The sequence below is a fragment of the Lactuca virosa genome, chromosome 6, assembly GCF_052849685.1.
Source record: "Lactuca virosa cultivar CGN04683 chromosome 6, Lactuca_virosa_CGN04683_v6, whole genome shotgun sequence".
Classification (NCBI taxonomy): Eukaryota; Viridiplantae; Streptophyta; class Magnoliopsida; order Asterales; family Asteraceae; genus Lactuca; species Lactuca virosa.
Genome location: NC_136431.1, coordinates 12,605,314 through 12,628,277, shown reverse-complemented (window position 1 = coordinate 12,628,277; position 22,964 = coordinate 12,605,314). Strand labels below are relative to the sequence as shown.

Below are 22,964 nucleotides of genomic sequence, written 5' to 3'. Positions count from 1 at the left end.
TTGTGGTGTCATTTCGGTTTTGGGCTACCTATTTTGGGCATGGTTGCTTGGGGCATTGTTGAGCCGTATTAGAATAAGTGTTTTTGTTTAACGGAAATTTTATTGGGCTTTAGGGTAAGGTCCATGTTAGGGTTTGGGCCCAATTTTCCATAAGTGGACTTCAGATGATTATTGGTTTGTGGGCCTTTATGATTGGGGGTTTGGGCCTTAGTCTTGGACCAAAATAGGTGAGGGGTAAAATGGTCTTTTTACCACATATGTGGATTGTTGGCTTTGGATTGGAACCCAGTTGTTAATTGGGTGTTGTTTGTTTGATGGTGCGGGAATTCTAGCGGATCTGCAGTCATAGATTTATTCGTGGGTTCAGCTGTCGAGGTGAGTTTCCTCATTGGGTTTAGCGGGTCGAAGGCACCAGTGCCGGCTCATGTTTATGTTATGTTAGTATGCTAGCTGTTTTCGTGACTCTTGCACGTGTATGTGTTTATATGCTTTCCGGGCTAAGGCCCGATGTCGGGTGGGGCCCGATGACTATTTGTATGCTATGTATCTATGTGATTATTGTATGTGTATGTGTTTATTTGATATATGTTATATGTATGCTGGGCGGGGCCCGATCTATTACCGAGCAGGGCTCGATGTCGGGCGGGGCCCACTATATGTTTATTTTATGTTTGGTATGTGGTATTTGGGGAACTCACTAAGCTTCGTGCTTACAGTTTGTGGTTTATGGTTTCAGGTACTTCTGGTTCGATAGGGAATGACCCGACTTGATCGCAGTGCATACACCCGTGTTTTCCGTAATATGTGATTTGGGAATGAACTCTGATAATTGTTTTATTTTGAAATGCTTTTAAATGTTTGGTTAAAAGTACCTTAATGTTTTGGTTATGATAAAAATGAAATTTTTACCCTTGGTTTTCGGGATGTTACAATTTATTATGAGTTTAATGCTAAATAATTATAAATACCAATACACTCTTACATATTTATACAACACAAAAAATAAATATATTCACAAGAAAATTAACACAAACATTCATACATGAATCATTTATATTTTAACACAAAATTTATTAAAACTTCACAGCTTAATATAGTTAATTCACATTTTAAACAGAAAATTCACAGCTTAATGCATCAATTTAAAATTTTAAACACAAAAATCACAGTTTAATACATAAAATTAACAGCTTTATATAGTCAATTCATAGTTTAAACAGAAGATTCATAGTTTAAAACAAACAATCAAAGCTTAACACATAAAATTCACAACTTATAACAATAAATGCACAATTTAATAAATATATCATTAATACTATTCAATGGTTACATAAACGAGTAGAGAGGAAAGAGATAAAGATACGGTAAGCATTGAGCTTTTGAGAGATTAAAAATAAGTAAGAGAAAAAAGCTCAAGATGCAAAACCTTAATACATACTATTTATCATTTTGCATGCTCCTAACACCATCAAATGTAGAGCTATTATACTTTAGCAAGCTCCAAAAATCATATTTGGATTTAAAAAAAATCATAATTCACAATTTAATATACTAATTTGATTATAATTCCCAATTTAAAATACTAGTTTAGATACTCATTCATAACTTAAAAAGACTAGTTCATAAATCTATTCACAGCTTAATATACAAGTACAAATACTCATTCACAACTTAAAAGATACTTCCTTTCATTAAGACATTTGATCAAACACCTTTTGTGAATCTAATTTAAAAAGCTTTTCTATCTGAACATTATTATCAGAGATCCAACCAAAGAAAAAATACACAAAGAATAGAAGAGGAGGAAAAGGTACAACAAATCTGATATGTGGCCACCTTGAAGTGCATAATAACCACCAGATCTACATCTAAAATACATCAAACACATCATATTTGGTGGTACATCACCGAACATCATAAATAAGAGTTGAAGGCTACCTGACGGAGTTACACAGAGTGACAAGCGACAGAGTTGGTGGAGATTGATGATGTCAGTGGCGTTCGTCGGTGTTAAAGCTCAAAAACACGTTAGATCTGATGTAGATTTACTTGTTTTTCACCTGAGACCACAAAGAAAGAGGTGTATACAAGCTCTTCATGTTTCACCGGAGCAAAGAGGCAACAACTATGGTGGCAGTTGACGGTGGTGGTGGTGTTCGTCGGTTTTAGATCTCAAATACATCATATCTGATACAGATCTACTTGTTTATCGTCGTAGATAATTAAATCCTAGATCTAGATGAGGTCGTTTGAAGAAAGAAACAGATATGGACATGGTCGATCATTTGAAGACGATGAAAAATTTCATGCTCTAGGTGTTTGGTGAAGCAGATCAGAAAGGTTTTCTAGTGCTCCGTCAGATTCAGACGCCGAAGATCCGGAGTGTGGTGCTTCCGGCGAAGCAAAGTGGCTTTTTTCAGACGTCATCTGGAGGTGGCGAGATCGACAACGGTGACAACAGGCGGTGGCTCGACGATGATGACAATTCTGAAGGTTGAAGGTTCCAGATCTGATGGTGGTGGTCTACTAGCGACGGTGGTTTTTCTGGCGGAGAAGGTTGTCGGTAATGGTGGTGGTGCAAATGACGGTAGTAGACTAGAGAGGGAGAGAGGGAAAATTTGTGTCTTGTGAAAAAATAATGATAATGTGTAAAATACATATATGATGAAATGTGTTATAAACATTTATTGACAAAAATACCCTTTTAAGCTTCAAAAATATATATTTGAGAAATAATATATGTGTTTAATTATAAGTTAAAAATGGTTTTTAGGGTTCTTAAATTTTAATGGTTCTTATTTGATCTTTTATATATATATATATATATATATATATATATATATATATATATATATATATATATATATATATATATATATATATATATATATATATATATATATATATATAGGTGAGGTTCAATAGAGAACCATAATTAACCAAGGAACCAATCTTTTTTTCAACTTTTAGAACTTATTTTTATCAAAAAAAAAAAAAACTAAAAATACAGAAATCATAACTTTTTATCTTTTTTCCAATGATATCAAATTCGATTTTTTTTTAATGTCAAATTCACAATGTGAATCTTTGAAAATTCACAATGTGAATCCGGATTCACACGGTGAATCCGAAAAATATTTTTTACATTCACAATGTTAATATATGAATTTAGATATTTTTAGATTTTTTTTTTCGATAAAGAATAAGCTCTAGAAATTGAAAAAAAGATTTGTTTCCTTGAAGAACCAATAATTATGATATCCTATTGAACTTTTCCATATATATATATATATATATATATATATATATATATATATATATATATATATATATATATATATATAACGCCACTATCCATGTATATTATAATTTGTCAAATTCCAGAATATAACGAATAGAATTTTGGCCTATTTGGAGTGTTCTTCTTGTTTGAAAGGAGTGAAATTCCTAATTTGTTTGTTTTAAAATACTCCCACGAAACATGTATTCGGTCTTTATTTTGGTTCATGCGTTAAGTTTAATTATTTTATTATTAAAACACGTTCTTAATAATATTGTAAAAGATGTTTCAACATATGCTTCATGCTTGCACATTTGATGGTACTAAGGGTGTTTAGTTAATTCATAAGCATTTTTCAACTTATAACTTATAAATTATAAGCTAATAAGTTAGGAGGGAGTTACTTATAGATTTTGACTTATTTCCGGTATGTCACCTTGATAAGTTATTTCTATCTGAACACTCATTTTAACTTATATCGATGTCGAACTGGTAATAAGTTAAAAAAGGTGCTAAAATAAGCTTAGCCAAACACCCTCTTATCATTTATGCCCATATTTTGCTCGAGATTTGCTCTTAGTTGTGAAATTTTATGGTTAAAACTTAAAAGGGTATTTGAGCTTCTTTATATATATATATATATATATATATATATATATATATAATTATTAAGAAATATTGGAAGTTAATTTTTATGGCTACGAAGATGAAATATTTGTTAACATTGGTAAAAGATATTTTATGAATATAGGCTAGAGAGTGTGGTTTGATGCCATCCAACGACACATGCTTATGTGGACTTGGCATACCATGGGAGCACTACCTCTTGACCATGGCATGACACAAGTTCGACAACAATTTATAGATGGTGGAGAAAGTCAAAAATAAATATTTCGTCATATTTTTTATTAATATTTCAAAATAAACATGTAATGTTGTAAAGCTGATGTGACATGTAAAATAATAATGTGACATTGAAACATGCATATCACCACTTCTTCTAGCTTTAGGCCGAAAGGTATACTCTCTACGATAAGGAGCGTGAGAAGCTTCCAGATTAGCCAAGAACATCACCACAATGTGTGGTCAGTGTACTCCCAACGAAGAAAAAGACAAAGAGAGAAGAATGTGAAGCAATAAACTAAGACAGATAGAGAAAGACAAAAAAAAAAGTTAGCCCTTGATTGGTCATTGCCATGTGTCCTTAACACAACAAACCATCATGGTCGTGGCACCCGGGGTAGTGTGTACGCCCGTGGTGGCGTTGCCACCTCAGCCACGGCCGCCCACGGATGGATCCATAAGTTGTATACCACACGATATTACAACAAAAACAAAGACAAGATTGGAATGGAAACGAATGCCAATGCTAGTAAAATCCTACGGAACTCGTGGAACTTATGTTTCTTCATTACATTTAAGCCGTACAATCATTAACCCTAGATTGGCAAATATCTCGATCTACCCTTTTTTGTTTATTGTTTTTTTTTTCATTAACTTTTCATTTGAATATAAGTAAACAATTACAATGAAGTTTGTTTCGCATGTATGTCTTTCAAATAATTAGGTCATTAAAGTCGAAAGACAAGATGATACAGAAAGATAAGTACTTGCACAATTGATTGTAGCACTGATGTTAACTATGAAGCTTTATTAAAATCTAAAAAACAAAAAATATCTTTCACATATTATATGCAACTAACAAAGGTTATGATTTGAAGAATAAATAATATAAACTTTTACCTATACCTATGGAGCTTTTGATTATTCATATTTTTTTCTTTTCATTTATCGAATAACTAGCTAACACTCGGCTGTATCATTGGAAAGAAAGCCCAATTCTTAATGGGCCCAGGACCGGTTTCTTTTTCAAGAATCTTCTCACCGGCTTCGGCACACCTATTCGACTCTCCTTCGCCACCATCGGCGCTGTCAAAGTTGAAATCTTTTACAGATCCAAAGGTGACGGTTGATCGATGACCCCTACTCACGTCATCGGAGAAACTATCCCGGCCGTTTGCCACATCAGCAATAAGTCTCCGTTCGACTTCTTCCGGCGTGATCTCGAAGGAGACTCTATGATGAATCATATTCTGATCATCGTTCGAGAAACTGGTGAGTGGACCCACATCGGAGTTTTGCCGGTCTAGATAGGTCGAATTGGGGGTAGTAGTTCCAGATTCTTGTTGTGATTCCCATCCCCGAGGCCATAGCTTTGCTCCGGTTGGGTTCCGGAGGACGACAGGACCTCTATCCGGGAACGGAGAGGAGGTGCCGGAATTGGAGACACCGGAACCGGGTGATATGAGTTGGCCTATCGGACTTCCTGGGTATAGCTGAAACAATTGCGATTCGTGGTGGGATGATGTAAATTTCCGATCGACTTCGCCGTTTTGGTTACCGGAACCTAGAAACCGAGCAAATGGCACCTCCGGGGATGAAGGTGTGGTCAGATGAACAGATTCCGGAGGAGGAGTGAACGGAGCAGTTGATGGCTCGGTGGTGTATGTCGAGAACACCGGTGGTGAAACCAATTGTCTTTCATGGGCGTAAGGTCCCACTGCAAACATGTTAGTCGGATCGCTAGGTGAATACATACCGGAGGATGCGGCGGTGAAGGAAAGTAAACCGCCAGGTGATTGGGTGGCAGACGGTGGTTCTGATTGAAGGAAAGAAGCCGGAGAAGATGGAGGCGCCATGAATGGAAGGACTATTGATGATGGTTGAGGCAGGTTTTCTATCGTCGGAGCTTCCATTGTTGAAGAACGAGGTTCGGAAACAAGAACAGCATGGCCGATCTTCTTGTTTCGTTTCTGAGATCCAAAACACGATGTAATATTCCAAAAACTTCCCCATCTTCGTTTCTGTAAAGGCAATCATTATTCAGTAACAATCAATATACAAATTACAGAATGTTATGAAAAACAGAAAAAATTAACAATCAGCATACGATCTTGAGAAACCTAAATTGGATTCTTTTCATGAGACAAATCATAAGCGTGTTGAATTCGAAGCATTCAACATTTGTGATCAAAGTCATCAAAATTTGACATTTAAGATTGTTGAAACAGTACCTTTCTCTCATTGATCTAATTACGTGATGAAATATATATTGGATTAAGAACCCTAATATCAATTCCAACAAAATTACTTCAAAACTGCAAAAATAGAACACCCGGAGAAAACACAAAAGATCAGTTCTATCATTTGAAAATGGAGTTTCCATGTAAACACAAATCATTGTCACATAATCACACACGTTCAAATGAAACAGAAACAGAAACCGTGATGTCTGATTCAACAGTGATTAAACGATGAACACCAGATCTTATATACGAACGAATCAAATTCCAATAAAAAAAACCATATAGCCGATTAAGAACAACGAAATCAAAACAAGAAACAGCAAAACGATCGAATATAATCACCTGAACTGAAGAAGATTGATAAGCTCTGTTCTCCACCGATGCAATCGCCGTCGCGGCGGCGTTGATCGTGTCCCTAGTGCTATCGACACCTCTCATCTTCAAAAAATCTCACAAGTCACACTTTTGTTCATGGTCTCGCAATTTGATGCTCCGTAGGTGTATATGAAGGCGAAGGCATCACATTTGTGGTCAAACACGGCAACGACTTGAGATTTTGTTATTGGGAATTGGCAATGTAAACTTTTAGTTTTAAAGGGGACTTTTTATGATTTTATAAGGGAGGTTATTGTAATATCTGTTAAATTTCTAAAAGACTAAAACACCTTTATTATTAATTTTGAATTTTATTATGTTAGCCATAGTTTTTTTTTTTTTTTGGAAAGGGAAATTTCTTGTTAGTTTTCGGCTTACGCGCACAACTAATTCATACAATGAGTGGTGCTACATGGATCAATAAGTTACTAATTATATCTTCCATGTACCTTATAAAATTACTACAACCGGAATATGGTTAAATATTTGTCACGGTTTTTACTTATTGTTTGTTGAATTACATGGCCAAACAACAACAAAAGTTTCAGGAGGTAGAATGTTATAATTGATTATCTCACATAAGGAAACATGTAGTCCAAACAAATTAAGCTTATTATAATAATAATAATAATAATAATAATGATAATAATAATAATGATGGTACATTTGAAGAAGAGAAAAAGTAGAAAATATTTATAGAATGTTCAATAAAAGCTTATTTAAAAAAAAAATGTTTTTTATATTTTGAACTAACCGGTTTAGGCAACCGAGGAAGTGGTAGTCATTTCCAAGACAAGACAAGTGAATAAGAGCTTTCCTTATGAGATACCGCCATGGTTCTAAAAAACGCGTCATGGCGCACCTCAAGGCGTGCCATGGCGCGAGGCGTGGTGTAGCCGTTACGAAAACGTCCAAGGTGGGTTTGTTAAGCATGACGCCCAAATAACGTGTCAAGGCGCGCCTTATCGCGATATGGCGCGAGTTTTTTTCAAGGCGCGAGTATTTTTTTGTTCTTTTTTTCGATTTTTTTTTATCGTGCCTAAAATAAATGAGTTTTTATTAACTTTTTATATTAAATACTAATATAACACTTCTAAAAACTTGATATACTTGATAAAAATCAATAATTATATGATTTATCATTTTTAATATATATAAAATAGTCACGCCTTGAAAAACGCCATGGCTCGCCAAGGCTTGTCATGACTTAACTTTTACATTGCCGCGAAGTCACGCCTCACGTTATTTAGAACCTTGGATACCGCACATAATTTGCTCCATAAGAAGGCCTAATAACTTTATTCAGATAAATGTATACAAAGTTTGGGATCCAATTGTAGTGTCAAAGATGACAAGTGAATAAGAACTTTTGCTCATGTGTATAAGTCAAAAAATATTACATTTAACGGTAAAACAGGATACCCATAGCCTGCAATAGAGGAGGCAACCATTTATTTAAAAATGTGTATAAGGTAGAAAATATTACATTTAACGATAAAAGCAGTAAGAATGTTGCTATTTCAAATAATATGCGCAAAAAAAAATCCTCTCATAGCCTTTTTTTTTCAATTATGCTTATCTTACATTTGAACTAAATATAAATGAAGGTATTACTTCAAAGTTTCAAATTAACTACACAATGGACCTAAACATCTTTAGAAAAAAAAATCAAGTAAAAATTGATATATAAGTATTGGTCAATGGTTATTCAACTATAAGCACTCCTAAAAATACCAATAAAAATTTTCATTTTTAAACCACCAAATCCATACAACCATTTGTTCTAATCCAATCATAGTAAAATGTATCTTTCAAACATAAGACTATAACAATAACAATCAAAGTGGAAAAACCACCAGAGAATGATGTGCAGTCAAGTTGGACCCTTCCTTTTGAAACTGGAAGTACCTGAAAATGTTTAAATCATAAAATCGTAAGCACAAAGCCTAGTGAGTTCCCCAAAATACCACATCTCAAACATACATTGTCATGGGCTACCAACATGGTCTTACACACAAGTGTCATGGGCTACCCCATGGTCTTTTCTTGCCACACCAGGAGCCAAATCTTGGTCTTACGTACAAGTGCCAAGAGCGACTTCATGGTCTTCCATGCATGTATTACATAGACAACTAGCTTCCTAGATAAATCTGTCAGGGCCAAACCCTGGTCTTGAATACAATTGCTAGGAGCCACAACCTGGTCTTTCATACATATGCTAGGGGCCGCCACCTGGTATTCCATGCAGGTATCACAAAGACAACTAGCATCCTACATAATATAGTGAGAAGACTCACCTTGCCAACTAAGTTAACAACTAACAACTGTCACATCCAACGAATGAGTGTTAAAAACTGATGTGCACAAAAGTACCCACTATTTTTATATTTATAACCTAACGAACCTAACTAACTAAAATGCACCTAGGCAGTGTACCTAGTCGAATTATAGAATAGTTGGGTAAGTCGGGTGTCGATCACAGGGAACGGTGTTAACTAATTAATCTATTTACTATTAACCTAATTATTAACAAAGGAAGAGGTTTTATCTAATTTTTCAAGTTTAGATGAACTTAATTCTTTAACACAAATTCAATCAATAAGCAAACACTTCTGTTAGTTTGAATCCACTTTCACTCAATGGATTATAAATTAGCTATGACAATTACTGTTGGTTACCAATTAAGACAGTATTAGCAATTTAGTTCTAAATCTACTATCATTAATCAATTCATGTAAATCTATGCATGGTCACACAATAGTTAACACAGAATCAATTATTAAATGAAATTGGAGCTATGTAAGATTGGTTTGATAAAACACAATTACAGTCATAATTTGAGTTCTCTAGCACAACCTAATTTAATAATTAATTGCTTAACTAAGATTGGTTTAATCCTAGCTCCAATAATTTAATATTCACTAAATTACCAGGTATTCTAATTCATGCAATTTGATGGTCATCAACTACACAGAATAAGACATCAAAGCAATCAACTACTAAAACAAACATGCTAGGTAAAATCAATCCAACACAAGTCTTAACCAACTAGTAATTCAAAGCTAAAGTAAATACTCCATGAGTTCCAGCTTCATCTAGCTAACAGAAGCAGCTAGATTTAGCTGGACATCCTAGCAACTAAGCAAACAAAATCCATAATCAAAAACATAATAAAAGTGTACCAAACTATGAATCAAAGTATGAACTTCTTCTTCCTTGGTGTTCAAAGCCTATTCCAGAACTTCTCTTCCTTTCAAAATCGTCTCCAGGAACCCTCCAAGGCAGCAAAAAGTTTTCCAAGTCGTAATGGACAAGGATATATATAATTTCTGATTTTTCCCCGTTCACTTCGTGAGCCAATAAGTCTCACGTCGTGAATATTAGATAAGCGTATTTGGCAATGACTCTTCTTCCATCCGGTGCATATCTTCTAGAATTCTCCACTCACGTCGTGAGTCATGAACTATTCACGTCGTGAGTATGTCATTTGCTGAATTTTCCATTCTTCTTTCCTTCAAGCCTCCAAAGTTCCATGTTTTGTCAATTTCAGTCCCTATCTTCGAAAATGCTTCTATTTGGCTGCAAAAATATAATTTTAGCTTATAGGTACCATTATTCTATGCAAATAACCAAATTATTAGTAAAAATGTAAATAAATATTGCCTAAAAATATGTATAAATATGGCAATATCAAAATACCCCACACTTGTGCTTTGCTTGCCCTCAAGCAAAACTGATTATTTTTAAATTAAACCTTTATCACCAACATCACATAGAACGATCCAACTCAAACTCATCCATTATGCCAAGACCTCAACGTGTGCATTTGTGTCTAAAATTTTTCCTAAGTAACCCCCCCAATTCTAAATACTCACAATCCTCATAAACACTCGCCCACTTCTTTTGAACAATGCTCATTTTATGCGTCCCTCCGAATCCATCTGCAGAAAATCTTTTTAACCTCAAGGTATTTTTGTGAAGCCACCCAAGCATACATAAACTAGAGAATTACAACTTTAAGATACCATAATGGAGCTCTTGAATTCTTCTTTCTTTGACATTTGATCTTCAATTTCTTTGAATTCACAATCTTTGTGTAATTTTTGGTATCTTCAACTTTTAATTTTTCTTCAGAATTTTTGATCTTTGATCTTCAAACTTTGATACTTCTATAGCTCCAAAAATTCTTCAAACTTTCAGTAATTCTCTTTTTTTTTTAAAATATCTCACTTTTTCCACTCAAAACCTACATGCTTAAGCAGGGGCGCGTAACTTCAACCTTTATTGGTTAAAGATATTAGTTTTCCTGGATACATTTCAAGTACAGGCTGCTAAACATATTGCATCCCTCAAACTAAGTGAGGTTGTGTTTTTGTCCCATGATTTCACTAGAATAAAGGGGGCCACAAATGCACTATAACGTATATTGGCTCAACTAAACATTTGAGCCCTCATCGGATCATCCCACACAACACTAGCAACTTAAGTTTTTAGATTATCATTATTACTAGAATTTTTATTTAGATTATTATTTCAAATCTATATCCAAATTTTTAATTCTACTATATTCTAGCAATTTACTTTTAGCAATCTAAGCAATTACTTTTTCGACCTCCTACCCCACACTTATTACATACAATGCCCTCATTGTATGCATAAATTAAATAAAAGCAATAAAAGGGAGAAAAAGGAACAGCCTCCCCTGGTATAGTGGCGCGATCGAACTCCATAAGTGTGGATAAAATATGCATCTCGAATATGAACCTCTTCTGAATAAGAACTCGGACTTGAACTCGCTAAATATGAAAATGAGCCAACAAGCGACGAATCGAAACTTCAATCTTCAAGAAAGGTGGATGCAAATCTTCAAAACGTGTAGAATAATGTGGGAAAGCATACGTCACATTAATAGTAGAGGAAACGAGCCATAATAATCGTCATAAGAACTCCAAATAAAATGGTGGTGAAAACAGAAAACTCACGACGTGCGTAAGATGTTCCACGACGTGAGTTCGCTGAAATGCGTATTCCGAAATACCTCGTGACCCAACTCACGACGTGAGGATTATAGATTCACGACGTGAGTACTGAGCAACTGAAAATTAAAACTTCCATTTCTTCTTAATAATTTTGGCATTCCACCCCAATATCCTAATGGATACAGACACTTCTAATTGCAGAATTTCTATGACGTTTCGCTAAATTCATCCTCTATCTCGACTCACCCCACACTTATTTTCAATTGTGGGTCTCGACTCGTGACTCTAGACTCTAGACAACCCTTGGCTAGACACATACGCTCTCGACCTTCCTTTCCGAGACTCCATAGCAAATCTGAAATAAAGCCACCAAAAGACAACTAAAAGTAACATAATAGTTTAAAAGTCTTACAAACCATAACAAGTTCAAAACCACAAAAATCTAAAATAAAAACTAAATAGGAAATCAATCGTCATCTTCTTCATCCTGTGCTCCACTTGTACCAGCTCCATCTCCCCTCGAATGTTGATAAGAGCTCCACGTTGGGCAAATGGGGTAGTGACCCAAATGTGGTGGTTGCTCAATCTGGAAATGTCGGACCATTCTCCATTGTACCACCAATCCAATTAGTACTCAAAGACAGCTGATCAAAATAACCAGCCATATCACCTCCAAAATTTGGTCCTCCCATGGATGCGGGCTGATGCACCGGTTGCCCTCTCTCTCCTCGTCCTCGCACATTCCTCCTCCGAGGCCTTGGCTGTGGTTGTTGCTCAGACTGTGCACCAGGATGCTCTCCATCATCACCCTCATCATCAGTATGAACAAGCCCCCAATAGGACCCATAATTCCGAACAACCCTCAATGTCTCAAAGTATCCCATAGTGAACTCGTTACCCTCCATACAAGTCAACGAGCGGGTAATGTCGGGAACAATTAAGCCATACGAACGGGCCAATCTAGTAATGAAGTGGCCACCACAGATAGGGCTTCCAGGGCGGGGACTTGCAGCAGAATCAGCCAAGAAGCGAGCCAGAAAATATGGAATGTTACAACACACTCCCGGCTGTAAGATGCACCATAAAAAGAACAAATTTTGCTTCGTGACCTTATCCCCATGGCGCCTATGATTTATGGAGAAAGTGATGAATCGGTGTATCAAACGGTGAATGGGGGATCTTATGCTGCTCTCGGGTGACACTCCGGAATTGAATATTCTGGATGCAATATTGTTCCAAAACTCAAGCCCCGATGCCCCATTTTCATATTCTCGAGCCGCCTCCCCCAAAAACATAACAAATTCTGGAGTCATAGCTTCCTGGGCCGTGTATAACCCCATTCTCCAGGAAAATTCAACCAAACTGCATTCACGATATTCACCCCCGAGTCTAAAAACTAAGGCTTGCGGGAACGTAGGGTCTTGGACATTCTCATGGAATGCCACAGTTGCAAAGAATTTCACGCATAGTTCTTTATAAACCCTCTCTTGGATACCAAATAAATTAAGCCAGCCCTTGCACGTGAACGAAAATCAATTCCCCAAAAATATCTTCGTGAGAAATGGAGACAACCGATCAAAGATTCCGACCTCCCTTAATCTTGCCCAATGAATTGTAGGAGCAAGAGCAATTTCCCTATTGTACAACCACCCTAGCCTATTGTTGCAACATGTCAAAATATCTCGTGGCATGGTGGTCGGAAAAGCGTAAAATGGTGCAAACGTGCCACCCCTGTCGGAACTTCTCTTCTGGGAGCCATTGCTGCAAAAATAATCATAAAAGAAAACCAACAAAAACATCCCAAAAGATTAATATTAAACAGAATCCAAAACTATAAGTTTCCAGGATTCACGACGTGAAACCAAAGGGGTTCACGACGTGAGTTCGTAATCAGAAGTCAAATGCGGGCAGAGCAGAACTCAAATCGGGTCAACAATGTCAATAGGGTTTATTCCTAGGGCAATTTCAAACTCATTACAAGCATATGCAGCAAAAACTTCACTTATTTAGGGTCTCGATTTTGATATTTAAGTGAAATGCAAACCCTAACCCCTAAATCTAGTAAATAAGCCAACAATAAACAATGTAAAGAAGATTAATTTACCTAAATTGGAGGATTACGTAAGCACAAGAGGAATAAAAGGTGGAATCGGCCGAAATCGTGAAGAGGGGGGACCAGAGGGAACACGTTCACTTCGTGGGGAATAAAGAATGTGAATTAGGTCAAATGGGTTCTGTCTTTAATCTGTGGTCCCGTGTTATTCACTATTCACGTCGTGAATTTGCAAACACTCACGTCGTGAGTCCGTTTTGGGCTGAAAATTTGGGCCATTCAATTAAAGATTAAGTGGGTCGGGTAATATAATGGCCTAACAATGGTGTCCGTAAGTCACACTAGACTCACGTCGTGAACCATAATGAGTCACGTCGTGAGTTCGTCTGGATCTTCAAACTTTAAATTTTAATTAATTAAACCACCTAATTTTATTACCACTAAATTCTACTGACTCCACACTTAATATCCTATGTTGCACAAAGTGAATGATACGATCGACTACTTCAAAAACTAAAAATAAAAATAAAAAGAAAGAGAAAGAAAAGAAAAAAAAATCAAACCAAACTCGGGTTGCCTCCCGAGAAGCGCTTCTTTTTGATGGAGTCGTGAGCCGGACTCCGTGCCTCGCTACGTTGAATCTTCAGATGAGTCCATCACCAGCTGGATTTTCTGGTCCTTCCATCGCCTCTTGTATGCTTGCACACGTCGAATGTATGCCTTTTTTGAATTTTCCTTTTTAGCCTTTGTCTCGTCTATGTCAAGTTTCCTTTTGGTCCCTTTTGTTTCCAATTTTTCTTCATTCTTCTTTAGCTCAATAGGAACCTTCTCTTCTTTTACCACTGGAACCGTTTCCTTGGAAGTAGCCTCGTCTTCATCACTTGATAAATCATCGCTTTCCTCACTCATCAAAGTTGTCGGTTTTGTGTACGCAATGACTTCAACGAAAAACGGGACGGATGCTCTCGGTTTTGTGCGTTTGACTTGATTAATTGTCTTGATTTCTTCCTCCATGAGCTTTTCTAGTTCTTCAAGTTCATTATCTTCATCAATATTGAAGACCTCATCTTGAACATCAATTCCTTGAAACCCATCTTGTATTCCAAAATCTTCCTTATCATCACCAACCCGCAATGTAAGCTTGGATTCACGAACATCAACTAAAGCGCCAACAGTATTTAGCAAGGGGCGACCAAGAATGATTGGGACATTTACATCCTCCTTCATATCCATGATCACAAAGTCAACTGGAAAAACAAACTTCCCAATTTTAACAAGGATGTCTTCTACAATTCCCCTTGGTTGCGTCACTGAACGGTTGGCCATGTGGATTGTCATCTTTGTTGCCTTCATTTTCTGAATGTTCAGCTTTTGATAGAATGAAAATGGCATCAAATTTATGCTAGCCCCAGAATCGGCTAAAGCATAAGTCTTCAAATTGTTACCAAACTCACATGGAAGAGTGAGGCGGCTAGGATCTCCCATTTTCTTAGGCAACTCTCCCAATACAGCTCTTGACCGTTGTTCACTAAGAATGACCTTAGAATTTTTCTTTAGTTGTTGACGAGTGTTTACAAGATCTTGTAAGAACTTCGCGTATTCTGGAATTTTGGATAGTGAATCTATAAAAGGAGTATTAATAGGAATACCCTTTACTTGCTTGATAAACTCCAGATGTTCTCTTTCCAGTGGACTGAGATTAGCTCGGGATGGAAATGGAAAAGGTGGTCGGTAAGCCGGAACGGATTCTGAATTTTTCTGTTTAGACTGGGCCCACGACGTGAGCATGGCGGGCTCATGACGTGAGTCTGGTGTTTCAGCAATATCTTCATTTTCGAGCTTCGGCTTCTTCGGCTTTGGATCGGGCTTCTTTGGTTCCGCTTCTAGTGCCTCCAAAAACTCATAGATTTCCTCTTCTTCAGTATCAATAGCCATAACATGAGGTTGAGCTTTCTTTTCGGGAAGTTGTGAGGATAATTTGTTGTTCACCAAAGTAGTGAGTTGACCAACTTGGACTTCTAAACTATGAATCGATGCTTGATGATTTCTTAATGAAGCTTGCTGGTCAATCATCATTTTGTGCTGTTCTTTCATCATATTCATGTGTTGCTTTAGCACTGCATCGGTATCATCATGCCTTTTCTCGGATGCTTCCATAAATCAGGTCAAAATATTTTCCAAGTTTACTTTGTTCTCGGCTGGTGGTTGCTCTTTTTGATAGAAGCCTCGGCCTGTCTGCGTAAATTTCTCTTCCTTTTGCTTCTTGTATTCATCATATGGTAGCCACTCTTTCTTTGGTTTTCTCCAATCCTCATCATACTTATCCCCACTCGAGTAGCAAACTTGAGCCCTTTTGTTCCCATACTCATCCAAGTTGCAATCTTTAGTCAAGTGTGGTTCATTACATCGTTCACACCCAACTTTAATTGCATGAATTGATTGGTCCATTTGTGTCAATCTCCGGTCCATAGTATTGAGCATCGCCATCATAGCATCCATTTCTTCAGAATGTGTACCCCCACTACCTTTTGCTCCATCTTGTCTTGGGTTGTGGTACTCACGAGAGTGTCTTGCGAATTCTTCAACTAACTCCTTGACCTCTCTTGGATTCTTCTTTGTCAATGGCCCTTGAGAGTCAAAGAGTTGTCTTTTCATAACATTGACCCCATCGTAGAAAATAGACATCTCTTGTTGAACATTTAGATCATGTTGAGGACAATTCCTTAACAACCCCTTGTAGCGCTCCCAAGCTTCGTATAATGACTCCCCCGGTTGTTGCTCAAAGTTGGCTATTGCCTTCTTGAGTTTAGCTATCTTGGAAGGTGGGCAAAACTGATCTAGAAATCGCTCACGCATTTGAGCCCAAGTAGTGATTGTACCCGGAGGAAGTGCTTTCAACCAGTCTTTTGCAGCTCCCTTAAAAGTAACGGGAAGCATCCTTAATAAGACGGTATCTTTATTCACATTCGGAACATTAAAATAATCCTCAATGTCATTAACTTCATCTAGGTGCTTAAAAGCATCCTCATGATCTTTTCCATAGAATGGAATATCCTTCAGTGCAGTCAAGATATGTCCCTTCAGCTCGAATGTAGCAATGGCAGGAATCGCTGGTTGTACTAAACCGGGACCAACATCGTCTCGAATTTGCTTCTTATAAGCTCCCATGGACATTTCTTCAATGTTTGCCATCTCGTCTCTTTGCTCGTATTCGGGTTCACTTGTAAATAGTCCAAACTCGGTCTCAGATTCGTATTCGGATTCGTTTGGGATCGGTATTTGATTGATGCTCTCAACTTTGCTCTTGTCCTTTGAAGATGAACTTGACTCTCCCGTTTTCTTCCCCGACTTCTTTGAGAACACTGACTTGAGTTCTTGTAAGGGTGTCTTCTTTGGTGTTTGATCTTCTTTTACGTTCTTATCTTTCTTTTTGTGAAGGGCAGACTCTGGATCTTCAAGAGGTGGCACCAAAGGTGTGTTGGATTCTCTGGTCATGTACTTCTGTAACATAAACAAAATAAAAAAAAAACGTAAAACTGAACTAAAAAAGACAAACTAAAAACTAAGAAAATGAGGATCACAGGATTCACGTCGTGAGCCTGTAACGCTCACGTCGTGAGTTCTGTAATGCAGAAAAAATTTGAAACTGAAAAAAAAATAACTCTTTGCAGGTTTTACCCCACAAAAAGGATCGATTAATTTAACGCAAATAAATTAGCAATTACTAAGCCGTTCCCCGACAACGGCGCCAAAAACTTGATGTGCACAAAAATACCCACTAATTTTATATTTATAACCTAACGAACTTAACTAACTAAAATGCACCTAGGCAGTGTACCTAGTCGAATTATAGAATAGTTGGGTAAGTCGGGTGTCGATCACAGGGAACGGTGTTCACTAATTAATCTACTTACTATTAACCTAATTATTAACAAAGGATGGGGTTTTATCTAATTTTTCAAGTTTAGATGAACTTAATTCTTTAACACAAATTCAATCAATAAACAAACACTTCTGTTAGTTCGAATCCACTTTCACTCAATGGATTATAAATTAGCTATGACAATTACTGTTGGTTACCAATTAAGACGGTATTAGCAATTTAGTTCTAAATCTACTAACATTAATCAATTCATGTAAATCTATGTATGGTCACACAATAGTTAACACATAATCAATTATTAAATGAAATTGGAGTTATGTAAGATTGGTTTGATAAAACACAATTACAGTCATAATTTGAGTTCTCTAGCACAGCCTAGTTTAATAATTAATTGCTTAACTAAGATTGGTTTAATCCTAGCTCCAATAATTTAATATTCACTAAATTACCAGGTATTCTAATTCATGCAATTTGATGGTCATCAACTACACAGAATAAGACATCAAAGCAATCAACTACTAAAACAAACATGCTAGGTAAAATCAATCCAACACAAGTCTTAACCAACTAGTAATTCAAAGATAAAGTAAATACTCCATGAGTTCCAGCTTCATCTAGCTAACAGAAGCAGCTAGATTTAGCTGGACATCCTAGCAACTAAGCAAAGAAAATCCATAATCAAAAACATAATAAAAGTGTACCAAACTATGAATCAAAGTATGAACTTCTTCTTCCTTGGTGTTCAAAGCCTATTCCATAACTTCTCTTCCTTTCAAAATCGTCTCCAGGAACCCTCCAAGGCAGCAAAAAGTTTTCCAAGTCATAATGGACAAGGATATATATAATTTCTGATTTTCCCCGTTCACTTCGTGAGCCAATAAGTCTCACGTCGTGAATATGAGATAAGCGTATTCGGCAAGGACTCTTCTTCCACCCGGTGCATATCTTCTAGAATTCTCCACTCACGTCGTGAGTCATGAACTATTCACGTCGTGAGTACGTCATTTGCTGAATTTTCCATTCTTCTTTCCTTCAAGCCTCCAAAGTTCCATGTTTTGTCAATTTCAGTCCCTATCTTCGAAAATGCTTCTATTTGGCTGCAAAAATATAATTTTAGCTTATAGGTACCATTATTCTATGCAAATAACCAAATTATTAGTAAAAATGTAAATAAATATTGCCTAAAAATATGTATAAATATGGAAATATCAAAATACCCCACACTTGTGTCTAAAATGTTTCCTAAGTAACCCCCCCCAATTCTAAATGCTCACAATCCTCATAAACACTCGCCCACTTCTTTTGAACAATGCTCATTTTATGCGTCCCTCCGAATCCATCTGCAGAAAATCTTTTTAACCTCAAGGTATTTTTGTGAAGCCACCCAAGCATACATAAACTAGAGAATTACAACTTTAAGATACCATAATGGAGCTCTTGAATTCTTCTTTCTTTGACATTTGATCTTCAATTTCTTTGAATTCACAATCTTTGTGTAATTTTTGGTCTCTTCAACTTTTAATTTTTCTTCAGAATTGTTGATCTTTGATCTTCAAACTTTGATACTTCTATAGCTCCAAAAATTCTTCAAATTTTCAGTAATTTGTCTCTTTTTTTTAAATATCTCACTTTTTCCACTCAAAACTTACATGCTTAAGCAGGGGCGCGTAACTTCAACCTTTATTGGTTAAAGATATTAGTTTTCCTGGATACATTTCAAGTACAGGTTGCTAAACATATTGCATCCCTCAAACTAAGCGAGGTTATGTTTTTGTCCCATGATTTCACTAGAATAAAGGGGGCCACAAATGCACTATAATGTATATTGGCTCAACTAAACATTTGAGCCCTCATCGGATCATCCCACACAACACTAGAAACGTCGTGAACACATCTGGGAAAAAAGTTGAGGAGTCCTCCATCGTCACATCGTGGTACTCTCCATGACACGGGGTGACCACCGGCTGGGGAAACATCTTTATGGATTGAGTCATTAATCCATTGAGCCTTCAACTCTAACTTTTTAGAAATATTCTAAGGGCTCTAAAGGCTCATAAAAATGTCAACTTTATGGACATGCATGAACCATGCATGTCTTTTACCCCAACTAGGTCAAAAGGCAAGAATATGACCTAAAACGCATGCAAAGCTCCCAAATCTCAACCACATTCTATATCTGAAAGATGTAAGACATACAAATGGACTAAAACATACAAAGAAAGCTAAATCTACAAGGAAGAGATCATAAAGGTAGAAGCTTTAAGGCTCACAAATGGTCCAAAGAATGATTCCAAGGGTGAAGTAGAGTGGATTGCTTGATCTTTGCTCCACAACCTTCTTCTTGACACATCATTTTTGGCACATTACATCATGACCTCCTTATGGTCACTTCGTGACACATTAAATTTCCTAAAAACCATGCCTTTGACTCCTTTTTGCCCTACACTGATCCAATATGAAAACAGTGTTATAACTCTCCCCCACTTAAATTAGATTTCATCCTCGAAATCATTCCTTACGATTTACTCTACTACACCAACCGAACTTGTTTAAACGTTTATGAATCCAAAGCAGATATGAGAAATCATCTCATATAGAAGAATACCTTTCGATACTGCTACTGAAATCCAATCTTTGTAGAAAACATGCGTCCTGATGAAGAAACAAACATTTACTCGTCACACCCAACTAAACAAGAGAAAGTCCAACCACTTGACCTAAAATTTAAAAACCTTATACCATGCCAGAATTCCATACAGACATGACCATTCAAACCACATCCATAATGAATCTAATCTGCAACCCTGAACTGACCAAAACCTCTCTGACCCTGCATTATCTCACTGATAACTGGGACCATTCACCGATACTGATAACTTTCCACTCGAATACGAAGACGACACCCAACACGAGTCTCAACCATTGGTGTCATACCAACATATACATCGCATACTTCTAACCAAAAATTCGCATATTCGATCTATCTGAGATCTCCCTGGTTTTGTGCTGCCCTGCTAAATAATTGGAATACATAATTCCCAGCCGACTGTTGAAGATGACAACTTCACTCATGGCCACACATCAAGACTCCAACCAAAAGTCTAAGCGACAAAGGCTATCCTAGCCTACCTGTCGACATGGCTCCAACAACTCTCCTGCCCATACAATGGGCAACTGACCAATAAAGCATTAACTAGTACAAACTTGCCACTAGCAATCTCTACTAATAAAGCATTAACTAGTCTATCAACAGGCAAAGCTAGTTTTCTACCAAATTCATGCGAAATAAAGGAGTAATTGGCTCCAGAATCAAACAAAATTTGGGCAGGCAATTCATTTACGAGAAAGGTACCTGAAGCGACATCGGCTTCTTCTTTCGCAGCTCCAAGTGTCATTTGAAAGGGTCTCGCCTTCGGCTTTGGTGGAAGATTGGGCTTTGCTGCATCCTTCTTCTTCGGACAGTCTTTCAAAACGTGCCCTTCTTCGTTACATCCAAAACATACCCTCTTGTTGGACGGACACTCGTTGGCATAATGCCCAGCTTTTCCACATTTGTAGCAAGTCACCACCTCACTACATTTCCCAGAGTGCTTTTTCTTGCACTTCTCACACCATTTCACTTCGCCTCCTCCTTTTCCTCCAAACTTCTTAGACTTTGAAAATTTGCTTTTCTTGTTGGAACCTGAAGTTCCTTCAAACTTTCTATTTTCGCCAACTTCTGCCCTCTCCAGACCTTTCTCTCTGATCTGAGTCTCAACATTCTTAGCAGCCCAGATGGCGGCTTTCAAAGTGGTTGCTTGCTTGACCATCGGACCAAAGTCCGCTGGTAATCCGAGGGCAAACTTGTTGACCTTGGAGAGTTCAGTTGGAACTAGGTAAGGAACAAGCTTCATCTTTTCCGTAAAACTAGCAGCGTATTCAGTAACGCTCATCTTTCCCTTCTTCAAATTCTGGAACTCATTGTTGATTTCCAGAAGATCCTGCTCAGAGTAGTATTGCAATTTCAGTTGTACCACAAAGTCTTCCCAAGACATCTTGCTAGCTTCTCCCTTGGGCATCGAATCAGCTAGTAACTTCCACCAGCTCAATACACCAGATTTTAACAGAGGAATTGCAAGTGCGGTCTTCTGTTTGTTGCTGCACTCATAACTTTCAAACATTGTCTCCATTTCGGAGATCAAATTCATGACTTCCACCGGTGTCGGACTTCCAGATAGACACGATGGTTTGGATGCCATGAAATCTTTGTATTTGCATCCACGTCCATCAACTCCTCCATCCTGGTTGTTTTGTCTAACTATCGGTGGGTTGGCTTGACCAAGAGTCTCACTGTAGTTCCCTCCTACTGATTGCCCTTCATTCAATTCGGGCTGTTCAACAGGTATCGTAGTTTCTTCCCTATTCTGTTGTAGTAATCGCCTTGTCTCCTCCATTTGGCGATCCAACATCATCTGCATCATTTCTTGTACCCCAGCCATCGTCATTGGCTCAGGTGCAGCTCCTACAACAGGTACTTGCTCAACTACTTGGGGTTGAGGTTGTTGATTCCTGTTTCCGTTTGCATTTCCAACTCCACTGCGAGTTCTTGCCATTATAATCTAAATACCGAATAAGGCGAATTTAGGTATTTATCCTCGATAGATATTTAAATTCTCCTTATCACTCCGAAACGTTTACATGTTAGTTCTAATATCGTAATCGTATGCTTAGAATCCTACACACATAAGGTTTCCAGATCCGGTCGGCAACAGACCCTAGATCCGAACAAATAATGGCATATATGGCAAACATATAACATTTAGCACATAAAAGCATTTTAGGCATCTTTCCTAAAATAAACTAGTGCTCGTGTCTAAAATATGGTAGACACTCATCTCACAATCATCACTTAGCATTCTAAGTTTAAGTTTAGAAATCCTACAAATTCCTAGTTCGCTTAAACTAATGCTCTGATACCAACTGTGACATCCCCTAATTTATCGGTCAGAAAAGACCGATTTAATTTATGCTTTTAAAATAAAGTCAGAGAAATCTTTTTAAAAGATGTTGCGGAATTGGTCCCCAAAACAAAACATGATAAAAATTTATCAAAACCTTTCTTTAAGAAAGTGTATATTTTCCTTTTATATCAAAACCTCGGGATGTCATGTTCCGATACAGATCAAAAGCATAAACAAGACATTATAAGCTTTTCAACAGTTATTTACAACTACTGGCCTATAATCCAAAAATCTTTCATCATCCTCCGACTATGCTCGGGGTCCACTACCTGTAACATAAAAAGCTGAGTGGGTCAGGCTTGGGAGAC

The 22,964-nt window shown here is 37.1% G+C and overlaps 1 protein-coding gene and 1 non-coding gene across 3 annotated transcripts; one reads left to right on the top strand and one right to left on the bottom strand.

The window, feature by feature from the left end:
* Nucleotides 1–4,911: 4,911 nt before the first annotated feature.
* On the bottom strand, nucleotides 4,912–6,904 carry LOC145120607 (uncharacterized protein At1g76660-like). Of its 2 annotated transcripts, XM_079056408.1 has the most exons (3): nucleotides 6,709–6,845; nucleotides 6,355–6,438; nucleotides 4,912–6,144 (listed from the first exon to the last, which is right to left on the bottom strand). In XM_079056408.1, the coding sequence occupies exon 3, from the start codon at nucleotides 6,034–6,036 to the stop codon at nucleotides 5,080–5,082; it is 957 nt and encodes a 318-aa protein (XP_078912534.1). In that variant the 5' UTR covers nucleotides 6,037–6,144; nucleotides 6,355–6,438; nucleotides 6,709–6,845; the 3' UTR covers nucleotides 4,912–5,079. The 2 variants fall into 2 exon arrangements, with proteins under 2 accessions (XP_078912534.1, XP_078912533.1); XM_079056407.1 differs by lacking the exon at nucleotides 6,355–6,438 and having other exon boundaries at nucleotides 6,709–6,904.
* A 9,570-nt stretch (nucleotides 6,905–16,474) lies between these two features.
* Nucleotides 16,475–16,581, top strand: LOC145122996 (small nucleolar RNA R71). The gene has a single exon (XR_013714877.1). It is a non-coding gene; the product is annotated as a small nucleolar RNA R71 (small nucleolar RNA).
* The last annotated feature ends 6,383 nt before the right edge of the window (nucleotides 16,582–22,964 follow it).

What these genes read in the sequence shown, in the direction of transcription:
- LOC145120607 (XM_079056407.1), bottom strand. Translation starts at nt 6,804, where the DNA reads ATGAGAGGTGTCGATAGCACTAGGGACACGATCAACGCCGCCGCGACG. An exon ending in ATCAATCTTCTTCAGTTCAG is followed by an intron (nt 6,145 to 6,708) that starts GTGATTATATTC and finishes TTGCCTTTACAG; the next exon opens with AAACGAAGATGGGGAAGTTT.